Consider the following 14,424-nt stretch of genomic DNA (forward strand, 5'->3'; position numbering starts at 1 on the left):
CTTATCTGGTTACATTTTAGCCGGATAAGTTATTATCCAGCTAAAATCTAGCTGGATAAAGAAGAGGCATTCTGGTGGCGTTGCAGGGTGGGGTATAGTTATTGGCTAATTTAGCTGATTTTCAGTTGTAAATGGGCAAGTTAGCCAGAATACCTTAGACCCGCTTTAGAGCAGATCTAAAGTTTTCTCACAGGACAAGCAGGATGGTTGTCCTCACAAATGGGTGACATCGAGGATGGAGCCCCAACCACGGAAAACTTCTGTCAAAGTTTCAGGAACTTTGACTGGCCCCTACTGGGCATGCCCAGCATGGCACCAACCCTGCAGCCAGCAGGGGTCTCCCTTCAGTCTTCTTTTTTCCGCGCAGCAGTAGCCACGCGGTAGAAGAGCTCTTAACCACGTTCCTGACAGGAATTTCGAATAATTAATTCTGAAGAAAAATTTGCCCCTCAGGGGTCTCCCTTCGACAAATTTTTCGGTCCGCGGAACTTCGGTAAGTTTTTGCCGTCGTTTGATCGACTTCCGTCGAGTTTGGCCCTTGAGGCCCGTTGGCATTCGACAGTCCCGCGGCTAAATTTTTGGCCTTTCGCCATGGCGTCGGGGTTCCGTCGGTATCCGGACTGTACCCGAACTATGTCAATCACAGACCCTCATGGAGTCTGTGTTTTGTGTTTAGGGAGTGAGCATGATGTTCTGACTTGCACCAAATGTGCTCTAATGACACCAAAGGGTCGCAAAGCCAGAATGGAGAAGATGGGGCTCCTCTTCCAAGCTCGTACCCCAACGCCATCGATTGCATTGACGTCATCGGAACCGGCACCGTCGAGGTCTCATCATCATCGACAACCCTTCGGTGACCGTCCGCCATCGATGACTTCGCGGCCATCGACTCCCGTTCCTTCCCCTGATGATCGAGGGGATCGGAAAGAAAAACATCGCCATCGACGTCATAAGTCTCGGCCTGTCGAGGAATCGACGTCATCGACCTCAGCACCGACCGAGCCACCGCCAAAAAAGTCTCGATCAGAAGTGGCACCGTCCACTACTGTTTCGCAGGCACCGAGGCAACCCTCACCCCCTCGGGGTTTGGGAGCCGCGATCCCACCGGTGACGGTGGTCCCTCCGGCTCAGCCTCAGCCTCCCTCTCCCGTCGAGCCGGGTCTTGTTACCCCTGGTCTCCGGGCAAAACTGGACCGGCTGGTCCAGTTCTGCCCGGAGTATCCAGTATTGATACATGGTGCACTATACAAGATTCCCCCAAATCCTCACTACCTACAAAAACAATCAGATTCCGTAAACAGGCTAAAACCGAAGACATAATAGAAGCCCTTTCAGAGGAACTACCTAATCTAGACCTTACAGATGCTAACTCCGCCACCTCTTCATAGTTCCAAATCACCACCAACATAGCAGATAGACTCTGCCCCTCTCAAACCAAAAAAATCAACTTAGAAAAGAACAACAAAAAACCATGGTATGTAAATGAACTTAAAACCATGAAACTGAATCTTCGTAAATTAGAAAAAACCTGGCGAAAGAACCGCCTTCCTACCACACTATCACAGTTTCGCACACAATTACACGCCTACCGAAAAGCCACAGAAAAAGCAAAGAAAGATTTCTATGCCACAAGAATCCACCAATTCCAGTTCAACCCACAAGCCCTCTTCCAATATGTAAACAGCCTCATCACATCTCAAGACAGATACAATCCCGACAATGACGATGAAACAAAATGTGAGAATCTAGCATCTTACTTCCTTTCTAAAGTGGAAACCATTATGGCACGCTTCACATCTCCTTCTGGCTCCCCAAACTCACCTGCACCTAAAAACACCTCAATAAACTACACCAACCAAAGCACACACTCACACCCACACACAAAAAACCCAAACTCCTCTCTATGGAACTTCGAAAACACATCTGCACTAGAAATTGAAACCACTCTCAAAAAAAATCAAACCTGCCTATCACCCCTCAGACAACCTGCCCACCAAAATACTACTCACATGCCCGTCTACTACAGCCAAACACATCGCAAACATACTGAACAAATCCATTACTCTAGGCCAAGTCCCAAAGCAACTCAAACATGCCATTATCAAACCCACTCTCAAAAAACCTAATTTGGATCCTAATGAACTAGCCAACTATCGCCCAGTATCAAACCTCCCTTTCCTCTCCAAAATATTGGAAAAGATTATCAACAAACAACTCACTGAATACATTGATGAACACAACATACTCTCAACATCCCAATATGGTTTTCGCAAACACCATAGTACGGAAACTCTACTCATCACCCTCTCAGAATCTATACTTAAAGCCATGGACAACGGACAATCCCACATTCTTGCACTATTAGATATCTCTGCGGCATTTGACACCGTCAACCACCTCACACTCATCAAACGCCTCATGGAAATTGGCATTGCTGGCACAGCCCTATTATGGTTCCAATCATACCTTAGTGACAGAAGCTACAGTGTAAAAATTGGTTGTAACAAATCCAACCCTGTCAAACTATGTCAAGGAGTACCACAGGGTTCATCCCTCTCTTCTACACTCTTTAATATATACCTCCTCCCCCTCTGCCATCTCCTCTCTAAACTGGGTATCCAGCACTTTATATATGCTGACCATGTGCAGATACTCATCCCTATTTATGATTCCATGGCAAATGCAATGAAGATCTGGAACTCTGCGCTATCTGAGATAAATAAATTGCTCTCCGATAATTTCCTAGCACTCAATACTAACAAAACAGAGCTACTCATTCTCTCCTCTCCTAACAACCCTTCACGCTATCTCTCCCCCACACCCCCACTACCAAGTTGCCCTCCTACACTACTAGTCCGCAACCTTGGCATTATGATAGATGACCAATTTAACCTCAAAAAATTCATTTCAGCCACTATAAAAAGCGGATTCTTCAAACTCCACACATTGAAGAGAATCAAACCACTTCTTCATACCTCCGACTTCCGCACAGTTCTGCAAGCTATGATCCTGTCCAAACTTGATTATTGCAACGCTATCCTCCTAGGCTTACCAAAAAGTACCCTACAACCTCTACAGTTATTACAAAATGCTGCGGCATGCATCCTTACCAACACTCACCATCATGACCACATTACTCCAGTCCTTCAATCATTACATTGGCTCCCTGTAACCTCCAGGATAGTATATAAAGAACTCACGCTCATACACAAAGCCATTCATAACCAGGACATGCAATGGTTCCCAGAACATCTCCTGCTTCACACTCCGACTAGACCCACAAGAACGCATCACCGAGCCAAACTCCAAATACCCTCTCCTAAGTGCATGAAGCATACCACCTTTAGAGAGTGATCTTTCATCATTTCAGGAACCTCCCACTGGAATAAAATGCCTTCCCAACTACGCCAGGAACCTTGCCACAAAAAATTCAAGCACAATCTTAAAACATGGCTGTTCAAACTAGCGTACCCTGACTAACGAACTGACTCCTCCCATAGATGCGACATGACCGCCCATCTGACCGCCAACTGACCGCCCATCAGACCCTTCACACATTCTATACTCTCTCCCCACCCACTGACCCTCGCCCATTCTATTCTCTCTCCCTATCCCCCACCCACTATAGGCTCGCTCCCCTTCTCCCCCCTCCATCTAATACTTTACCCGGCTAATTATCCTTATTGCTTTATTTAACCCTCTTGTTAAAATCAACTTGTACATTTGTATATATTTCTCGTATTATCATCTCCTGCCCTTGTTAACCCCCTACCTGTTAATGTTATTATTGTAAAGCTTGTTGCTAAGTTATGTTACATTGTGAACCGAGGTGATGTTTTGCAAACGTGCCTCGGTATATAAGAAACCCTTAAATAAATAAATAAATAAAAATAGGAGGCCATCGACAAGGCGATGCTACGGTTCCAGACTCCTCCGGCACCGACTCCGGCACCGAGAGTGGAACCGGTCACCGAGCCGATTGCAGCAGCACTGGCACCGCTGCTACACCGGATGGAGGCGCTCATGACAGCCCTTCCACCGGTGATACCTGAGTCACCGACACCGGTAAGACCGCTGTCACCGACAGGTTTATCATCAGGTGGAGAAGCACCGTATCGAATTTCCCCTTCGGGAATTGTTCAATCGATGCCAGGTCGTCCCTCGCCACCGATTTCTTCTTCGGGGGCGATACGCACCTCTGTTCCACCGAGGTTTCCGATGCCAACACCGATTCCATCGAGACCGACACCGGTTCCCTCGATGCCTACACCGGCACCAATACCGGCACCGATTCCATCGAGGATTTTCTCGATGCCCCCGGTGATTCCAACCGATATTTCGGAACCTCAACCTGGGCCTTCAGGTGTTCAGCCCCCTCGAGGTCCTGCAGGTCATCATCCAGATCCCTATGATACTTGGGGTGATGATACCTCTACTGACACCGATGATTTGCCTTCACCGCCCTCTCCTGCGGAGAGTAGAAAGCGTTCTTCCCCTGAGGACCTCTCTTTCATAAATTTTGTGAAGGAAATGTCAGAGTTGGTCCCATTCCAACTTCAATCTGAACAAGATGACAGGCACCAGATGATGGAATTGCTCCAATTTTTGGATGCCTCGAAAGTCATCACTTCTATTCCCATTCATCAGGTTTTTCTAGACCTTCTTAAGAAGAATTGGGAATCTCCCGGATCTGTTTCCCCGGTCAACAAAAAAGCTGACTCTACATATCTTGTACAGTCAGCACCTGGTTTTCAAAAACCTCAGTTAGACCATCATTCTGTAGTCGTAGAATCAGCTCAAAAGAAAGCTAAGCGACTAAAGCCACACTCTTCCATACCTCCTACTAAGGAAAACAAATTCCTAGATAGTATAGGTAGGAAGGTATATCATGGAGCTATGCTGATTTCCAGAATAGCTTCTTATCAACTTTATATGACTCAATATAATAGGGTCATCCTGAAACAGATGCAAGAATACACTGATGCCTTGCCTGAACAGCTCCAGCCACAGCTTCAATCCCTTCTAAATAAAGGGTTTGAAGCTGGGAAGCATGAAATACGAACAGCCTATGACATCTTTGATGCTTCCACTAGAATTTCTGCCACGGCCATCTCTGCCAGACATTGGGCTTGGCTTAAATCATCTGACCTTCGTCCAGAAGTTCAGGACAGACTCTCTGATTTACCCTGCCTAGGGGATAATTTGTTTGGTGAGCAAATTCAACAAATTGTTGCTGAATTGAAGGATCATCATGAGACACTTAAACAGCTCTCATCCATTCCTCCTGACTTGCCTTCTAAACAGCCCTTTAGAAAGGACTCCAAGAAGTCTTTCTTTAGGCCACGAAAGTATTATCCCCCATCAACCAAGCCTAGGCCTGCACGGTCTTACCATAAGACTCAGCCTCGCCAGTCTCGTAAACAAAAGCCTGCAGCAGCTCCACAACCGTGCCCTGCGGCGGGTTTTTGACTTTCACTTAGAGAGCAGTTGCCAAACCCCTCTTCCAGCTCTACCGGTAGGAGGACGGCTGTGCCACTTCCTAGAAAAGTGGCATCAAATCACCACAGATCAATGGGTGATAACAATCATTGCACAGGGTTACCACCTCAACTTCCTATCCCTTCCTGCCGACTCCCCACCTTTGCAGGCGTGGAGACTCACCGATCACTCTGTTCTTTTAGAGCAGGAAGTTTCTCTTCTCCTACAGTCAAACGCTATAGAACCTGGTCCTCCCTTACAACAAGGACTCAGGTTCTATTCCAGGTACTTCCTGATACCAAAAAAGTCAGGAGGACTTCGTCCAATCCTAGACCTACGGGCCCTCAACAAGTACCTTTCCAAGGAGAAGTTCAAGATGGTAACCCTGGGCTCGCTGCTCCCTCTACTGCAAAGAGGGGATTGGCTATGCTCTCTAGACCTGAAAGACGCATATACCCACATTGCGATCACAGAATCTCATCGCAAATACCTGCGTTTTCTAGTAGGCCGAAACCACTACCAATACCGAGTACTACCTTTCGGCCTGGCGTCCGCACCACGAGTCTTTACCAAATGCCTCGTGGTGGTAGCAGCATTCCTCAGGAAGGAAGGTGTCCACGTCTACCCCTACCTGGACGATTGGTTAATCAGGGCCCCAACCCAGCAAATAGCTCGGTCCTCCCTGACCCTAACAATTCATACTTTGCTCTCTCTAGGATTTCTTGTCAATTACGAGAAATCCTACTTGGTCCCATCTCAGACCTTATCTTTCATTGGGGCAGACTTGGACACCTTACAAACAAAAGCCTTCCTCCCTCATCAACGGGCCAAGACTCTGGTGTCCCTAGCTTGCCAGCTGCGGTCTCAACACACAGCCACGGCTCGCCAATTCCTCATTCTACTAGGACATATGGCCTCCTCAGTTCAAGTAACTCCCAATGGCCCGTCTGGCCATGAGAGTCACACAATGGACTCTACGACTACAATGGACTCAAGCTCTTCAGCCTCTGTCCTCCATTGTTACAATCACTGACGCACTCCGTCTGTCTCTTACCTGGTGGACAAATCAATGCAACCTCCTACAGGGCTTGTCCTTTCTTCCACCAGATCCCCAGATAATCCTCACCACCGACGCTTCCAACATCGGGTGGGGAGCCCATCTACACAATCTGCAAACTCAAGGATACTGGTCACTAGAGGAAGCCAAACACCAGATAAATTTCCTGGAGCTGCGAGCAATCCGCTATGCTCTCAGGACCTTTCAAGATTGCCTATCGAACCACGCAATCTTAATTCAAACAGACAACCAGGTGGCCATGTGGTACATAAACAAGCAGGGAGGCACAGGCTCCTTCCTTCTATGTCAGGAAGCTGCGCAGATTTGGGCGGAAGCCCTCTCCCGCTCCATGTACCTCAGAGCCACCTACCTCCCGGGAGTGGACAATGTAATGGCAGACCAGCTGAGCCGTGTCTTCCAACCACACGAGTGGTCCCTCAATCCCTTGGTAGCGACCTCTCTATTTCACAAGTGGGGTTATCCCCACATAGACCTCTTTGCGTCCCCTCAGAACCACAAAGTGGACAATTTCTGCTCTCTCATTCGGAGCCAGCACTCTCAGCCGAGGGATGCGTTCTCCCTCACGTGGACAACCGGTCTGCTTTATGCATTCCCTCCACTTCCTCTTCTGTCGAAGACTCTCGTGAAGCTGCGTCAGGACAGAGGAACTATGATCCTGATAGCACCGCACTGGCCACGCCAAGTGTGGTTTCCCATACTACAGGATCTCTCCATCCGCAGACACATTCCTCTGGGAACGGACGCGCATCAGCTCACTCAAAACGACGGATGCCTCCTCCATCCCAACCTCCGAGCCTTGTCACTGACGGCATGGATGTTGAAAGGTTAGTCCTTCAGCCATTTAACCTTTCGGATTCAGTTTCTCGTGTCCTGATCGCTTCACGAAAGCCTTCCACAAGAAAATCTTACTCATACAAATGGAAACGGTACACATCATGGTGCACTTCTCAGTCCCTTGATCCCCTTTCCTGTCCAATCTCAAAATTCTTGGACTATTTATGGCATCTATCAGAATCAGGTCTAAAAACCTCTTCCATGAGAATGCATGTTAGTGCGGTAGCCGCCTTCCATAAAGGTATCGGGGGTGTCCCTATCTCAGTACAACCCCTGGTAACCCGTTTTCTTAAAGGCTTGCTCCATTTGAAGCCACCTTTACGCCCTCCGGCCCCATCTTGGGACCTTAATCTGGTTCTTGGTCGCCTTATGAAACCACCTTTCGAACCTCTGCACTCCTGTGACCTAAAATATCTCACATGGAAAGTGTTATTCCTTTTGGCTATCACTTCAGCTCGCAGGGTTAGTGAATTACAGGCCCTAGTTACCTATCCGCCTTACACTAAACTCCTGCAGGACCGGGCGGTACTCCGCACTCACCCTAAATTTTTACCTAAGGTAGTTTCGGAGTTTCATATCAATCAATCCATCATACTACCTATCTTCTTTCCCAGGCCCCACTCCAATTCAGGGGAACAGACTCTGCATACCCTAGACTGTAAACAAGCTCTAGCTTTTTATCTAGACCGTACAGTTTCTCACAGGAAGAGCACTCAATTATTCGTCTCTTTCCATCCTAACAAGTTAGGACAACCTGTGGGTAAGCAGGCTCTTTCCTCCTGGTTGGCGGACTGCATTTCCTTCTGCTATCAGCAAGCTGGCATTCCTTTCCAAGACCGTGTTAAGGCACACTCTGTGAGGGCTATAGCGACTTCAGTAGCACACCTTCGATCGGTGCCGCTTCCTGACATCTGCAAAGCTGCAACCTGGAGTTCCCTCCATACCTTTGCAGCCCACTATTGTTTGGATAAAGCTGGAAGACAAGATTCCATCTTCGGCCAATCTGTCTTGCGTAACCTTTTTCCAACTTGATGTACCAACACCCTTCCACCTCCCGGTAGGGTGCGGATGTCCTTACCAAATTCCTCCCCAGTTGTTGTGCCTGTTGCACGCCGTTGGGTACATTTGGTGCAAGTCAGGACATCCTCAGCTCGGTACTCACCCATTTGTGAGGACAACCATCCTGCTTGTCCTGTGAGAAAGCAAATGTTGCTTACCTGATGTAACAGGTGTTCTCACAGGACAGCAGGATGTTAGTCCTCACGAAACCCGCCCGCCACCCCGCGGTGTTGGGTTCGTTTTTATTTTATCTTTTCGGCACGGCCTGTAGCTTTGAAAACAAGACTGAAGGGAGACCCCTGCTGGCTGCAGGGTTGGTGCCGTGCTGGGCATGCCCAGTAGGGGCCAGTCAAAGTTCCTGAAACTTTGACAGAAGTTTTCCGTGGTTGGGGCTCCATCCTCGATGTCACCCATTTGTGAGGACTAACATCCTGCTGTCCTGTGAGAACACCTGTTACATCAGGTAAGCAACATTTGCTATCTGGCCTTGTGTGGCTGGATAATTTGCTACTTATCCAGATATCTTTGAAGATATCCAGTTAAGAAATGCTGTGTAAAAAAAAAAAAAAAGTGCTTTGTAAACCAGCATCCCGATTCCCTGTTTCCTCCTCAGTATGTTTTAATTGGTTCTGCCAGGCTGAGCAGCCCCCCAAAACTCCACCAAAGGCTTAAAATAATTTCCAGAGTTAGGAATATCCCCTCCACCCCCCTCTTTCCCCATTTTGCTTTTGTTTTAGAAGGCTCCCTCCTATCCCTCCTCCCCCACCTGCAACCTCAATGACATGTAACCCCCAACCTGGAAACCTCCCCCTGCCAGGAGCAAGGTACCAATCCTGGCGTTTAGGGTGTCTGCACTGAGAAAAGAAGTGATGGAAGCATAAACTACCTGTAGTTTACACTTCCTGTGCTTTTCTTATCATAGATGGGCCGGAAGCACCGGGAACAGGTAAGAGGTAAACTTGCTCCCAGCAGAGGGTTTCCAGGTGTGGGGGGTACATGTTGAGGTTGCAAGTGAGTAGAGAATGAGGTAGGGGTGAGAGGGAACCTGTTATGATTAGTGTGTAGGTGGACCCTTGGCCTGAGGTGCGAGTTGATACAGCCTGTGGGGAGGAGCCCCACAGGTCCGCACCGCCAGGAGGCGAGGTGTTGGAGTGTAGGGAAGCTCTGTGCACAGTTGAGGCGAGAGCCCCTGAGACCAGGAGATGACCCCCGTAGGGTAGCACTCTGTAGATGACACTTGGAGAGACTAAAGAGAGAGGGTGCCAGGCAGATCACGGGATGATGGGCGCCCGAACAGCCAAGCAGGATATTCTCCGATGGTGCAGTCCGAGGGGTGGAGCTACAGCTCAGTGGGCATAGAGGGAGAGTGTAGGCGAACCCCCTGGGGCGGAGAGCCCGAGCCCAAGTTCAATAGCTCACGTAGACAGGTACCTGGAGATCGAAGGGTAGCTGGCTGAGTATTGGGGAAACAGGCCCATGGAGTGGGACAGCTGTCAATTGTGGAATCACAAGGAGCAAGCCCCGAGGAGCGGGGAAGCTCAGGGTGGTCTTGGAGTAGGTAAGCGCGGCCCGAGGAGCGGGAAGGCACAAACAGTCTTTGAAGAATACGATGCAACCCCGAGGAGCGGCGAAGGCTGGCTGAGAACTCACAAGTCGCTGCAGTAATTCCTCAGGAGAGCCGAGGTAGAGCAGGGAGCCAGATGGAACCCAAGAGGAGCAGGGTAGGCCAGGGAACAGGTCCCCGTAGAGCGCACACTGACCCCCCGAGGAGCGGGTGCCAGACAGGGTCCACGACATAAACAGGAGCGACGTCTCAAGAACAAGGCAGGCGTAGGACTCGAACGGAACTTGTTGCCAACTTGGCTTGCTGGGGGCGAAGCAGGAGCTTAAATACCAGAGTCCGATGACATCATTAACAGGTGACGCCTTCGAGGTTCCCGCTGAAGTGACTTCAAAGGCGGGACTTGTGACGCGTGTGCGCGCGCCTAGGAGGACTTGACATTGGAGCTGGAAGTAATGGCGTCCATGCCTCTGTGAGGAGGCCCGCGGGGATGCAGAGAGGCCCGTGCAGCGAGGAGACCTGGAGAGGGTAGGAAAGCAGAACAAGCTGTGAGTACTCGCGGTCGCAGCCGTCTGCGACAGACAGGCATAACAGAACTTTAAAAAAAAAAAAAAGGGAAGGAGGGGATAGGGGCAATCTGTGAACCTGGAAAATGTTTTTGGGGTGGTGAAGGGTGCTTGGCCTCGCAGGGCCAGTTAAAACATATTGGGAAGAAGGGGTAGGAATTTGGGCAGCAGGCTGAGAAAGCCCTTTTTGTTTTGTTTACATTGCCTCTTAACCAGCTATCTATGAAAATTATTCGGCCATTCAAGGCTGGATAACTGAAAAACCTAACCAGTTATATTCAAGCATAGCCAGGTGGGTTTTTAAGTTATCTGGTTCAGTGTAGCCGGAAATCTTTAGGTTGGTGTATTCAGGGGGATGTTTATCCCTTTGAATATCTGGGCAGATAACTGGGTCTGCCTGCTGGCTTACTGAATATGAACCTCTTAAATAGAGACATCTGGTATTATCTTCACTATCAAGATCAAAAAATACATGTACTGAAAGTGCTACTTTGTGAGACTAACAATGCATTTCTTGACTAGCTTTCGAGGCCTACACTCCCTTCATCAGGTCAGAACAGAATAAGCAGGTAAAGGTTAGTGAACATACAAGTAATTCACTGTGGTATCCAAAACGTTAATTCTTTCTGTTAATTAGTCTGTTTTGAACCTGATTAAAGGATGAAAATCATTAAAAGAATTGTAAAATTGTTTGAAGACCAAACCAGACATTTCAGATATTATGAGGAAACATTTTTCCAGGCCAGACCAATGCAACTTTAACCATATGATTAGCATGCCGAAGGGGAAATTCAGAACTATCCAGATACCATAAGACATTTGAAATTAAAATGATCAGATATTTCAAAACAAATATAAAAGTTCTTGATAGGGACAGGGGCTTCCTTGCCCATTATCAGACAGAATCCTGTCTCGCTGTCAGTCTTCTCTCCACTCTAACACATCAAACCCCACCCTCCCACACATACACCGGCTTTGTAGTGTAATGAGTGAATCACTTGTACGTTCAAGCAGTATCAGCCTTTACATACTCATTTTATTTTGGCCTAGAGAAGGGTGTGTAATATCCAAAAGCTAGTTGAGAAATCTGTTGTTAGTCCAATAAAAAGGTATTGCCTTATATATCATTTTTTGTTGATCTTTATTTCCGTGCATTGACGTGAACTAAGCCACCAAACCATGCTGCTTTATCCAGCTATTAGCAGGGAAGGTTTGTATGATACCAGAGAAAGGAAGACCATTAAGTTTCAGGAATATGAAAATGTGCCTCTTTAGAGTCTGGTAATCCTATCCCACTGGAAATATCTTTTGGGCAAATTAAATAAAAATTAGATTTCTCTAAGTTGATAAGAGTTCAATTGAATAGACATGCTTTTAGCAATCCTTGGCACATGAATTTTCCATGGTAATGTCAAGCAGTGCAAGCTTCTCATTGTCTGCCCAGTGATGCTTTTGAAGATTGAGGCTTATCAAGGAACAGATACTTAACAGGGGATTACAATTCTATTTGCCACTTCTTAGATAATAAATGCACACACTTGGAATTCTTTTCTTGTTTTCCAAGTGTTATTGAATGAAGGATATAGTTAATTTTGTTTATGCAAATTTAGCTTTATTTCATTTTTTGAAAGATTATAATACATAATTGCATAACTTAATTACCAAATCAAATAAGTATAGATGAGAGCCATATAATAAGGGAATAACTAATTTTATGTGCATGGTGTACAAATGTCGGAGGTTGCTGTGTTGAGGTCAGAATGGAATATTTATATTACCTAAACTGGGCCTGACTTCTCAGAAGTTGTTCCCATATCCACAGAATGGGAGGAGAAACTTTGATAAACAACTTCGGCTCTGGTTAGTTTTGTGTCTCCCCCTTGCTGTTGCCTCCTGTATTCTCTCTGCCTCTGCTGAAACAGATACCTACCCATGCCACCTTGATTTGTTGTGTATGCCAAGGTGCACTGGGACTTTATTTCCCAGCCATAAATGCAAATGCAGAACGAGAAGCAGGATCCTGTGGTTGTCACCCTGCCTGGCCCACGTTTTGAATTGTTTTCATTTTTTTTTTGTTAAAGGTATGCAGCCCCTAATGTATTCAGTTCAGGAGGCATTACGTGCCAGGCCATGGTGGGCTCGTGTTGGAACTGACATTTGCTACTACAAGTAAGTTTTGTAGGTGATCATCCGATGCTTGCTGAATTCAGAGGGGAATTTAGTCTAAGAAGGGCTGTACTAGTGCCATGGCAGTGAAGACTGATAAAAAAGAGCCAGACGACTGTCAGGTAATGCAGTGTCCTGAAGAATATTGTGAATTGCCCACAGATATCTGGGATTTTTATTCTTTTAGCAGTCTGCAGTGCAGTTACATTTAAATGTGGAGGGAAAAGACATGTACTCTACCATTATTGTCTGTATGCGAAGGAGATCCAAGCACCTATTTATTTTTTCAAAGGCACCAAAGCAAATGTGCTTGCTGTGAAGGCATGAGGAAGGCTGCCTCCTACTTTAAGACAATGAAACAAATATTTGCTGTCAATGGTTGTCTATTGCTAGGTAGAAGAAAAGATGGGGAGGATGGGAGCCTTGCTGTTGGATTAGATATTATCTGTGCTTGTGAGCAAGCTCGAATTGCTCATAAATGTTCTGACATGATAAGCATGTAGAAGTCTTTGATTTGCTTAGTGCAGTTGCTTCAACGCTTTAGAACCTGCAGGCATCGGGTTCTAAATCATGACTGCACCATTAACATCTGAAGAGTTAACTTGGAAAGGGACTTTCCAAAAAGGGGAGTGTAACTGAAGGAAAAGAAGCAAATCATCAAAAACGTGTAAAACCGCAAGAAAGAAAATACATTTTGTTGTACAATAGTGGAATTTGCCAGTCAAAAATGGTGGATAAAAAAGGCATTTCCTGGACTCTTCTCCTTCTCTCTGGCCCCATCACCCTCTCCCCCAAGCCTGAAACTCTAACGTTCTCCCTTGTACCCTCCCCCTTCATAATTCTAGGCCAACCACAGCATCCTTGCTGATCCTGTGCCAAGGCATCCTGTTTGTGCGACATGCTGTGCCTGCCGTATGTGGGCTAGATAGGCTTGTAGCATGCACATCTGGGTTGCTGCAGCCTGGATGGAAGAGACATGCACAGTTGAATTAAAAACAACTTGTCACAGCAACTGAAATCACAAGCAATCTGACTTTGAAAAGGTCAGGAAATCTGGAAAACTGATTATCATTATACATCTTAGGTGCTGTAAATGCAACCTTTTTTTTTAATTATCTCATTAGATAATTTGTGTTGTACAATATAGTAGTAGTATCATCCCAGATGAATTAATATTATATTCACTAAAAGGGAATTGTGAGTTCAGTACAAATATATGAACTCATATAGTGGCAGATGTTTATGCTTGGAAAATTGCTCATGTAATAGAAAGATTCTCATTTAAATAACTTTAATCTTGCCTTTTGTGCCTGTACCATCTTTTCAGTATTGTCACTTCAGTACTTTTCTACATTAAGGATGGACAGAGTAATGAGCATGGAATCTTCAAAGTATGCCAGAATCATTTGCCTGGTGTGATACTCTTGTTTACTACATACTTTGTTCTAATTGCACCAGTATTGTTTGACACTGTAATTAATTTCAGAGCAAGCAGACAGAAGAAAGTTGATGTTTGGTGTAAAAATCAAGCTTTGTGCAGTGCATGCCCTCAGATTTAAAAATACTTATGTTGTGTTACAGTCTAGGCCTCTGAAATATAACACAATTCATTTTGAATGTATATTTGTCATTTTGAAATTAATGAAATTTATGCTCCGATGATTTCATAAGTAATAATTTCT

At 46.3% G+C, this 14,424-nt stretch overlaps 1 protein-coding gene across 4 annotated transcripts in view; it reads left to right on the forward strand.

The window, feature by feature from the left end:
* AGTPBP1 (ATP/GTP binding protein 1) overlaps positions 1-14,424 on the forward strand; it is a 567,598-nt gene that overhangs the window by 298,004 nt on the left and 255,170 nt on the right. For all 4 annotated transcript variants that reach the window (XM_029617286.1, XM_029617267.1, XM_029617279.1 and 1 more), the window contains one exon: positions 12,658-12,745. In XM_029617286.1, coding sequence (XP_029473146.1) covers positions 12,658-12,745 — 88 coding nt within the window. The remainder of the gene's footprint in view (positions 1-12,657; positions 12,746-14,424) is intronic.

Source organism: Rhinatrema bivittatum, chromosome 1 (genome assembly GCF_901001135.1).
Source record: "Rhinatrema bivittatum chromosome 1, aRhiBiv1.1, whole genome shotgun sequence".
NCBI lineage: Eukaryota > Metazoa > Chordata > Amphibia > Gymnophiona > Rhinatrematidae > Rhinatrema > Rhinatrema bivittatum.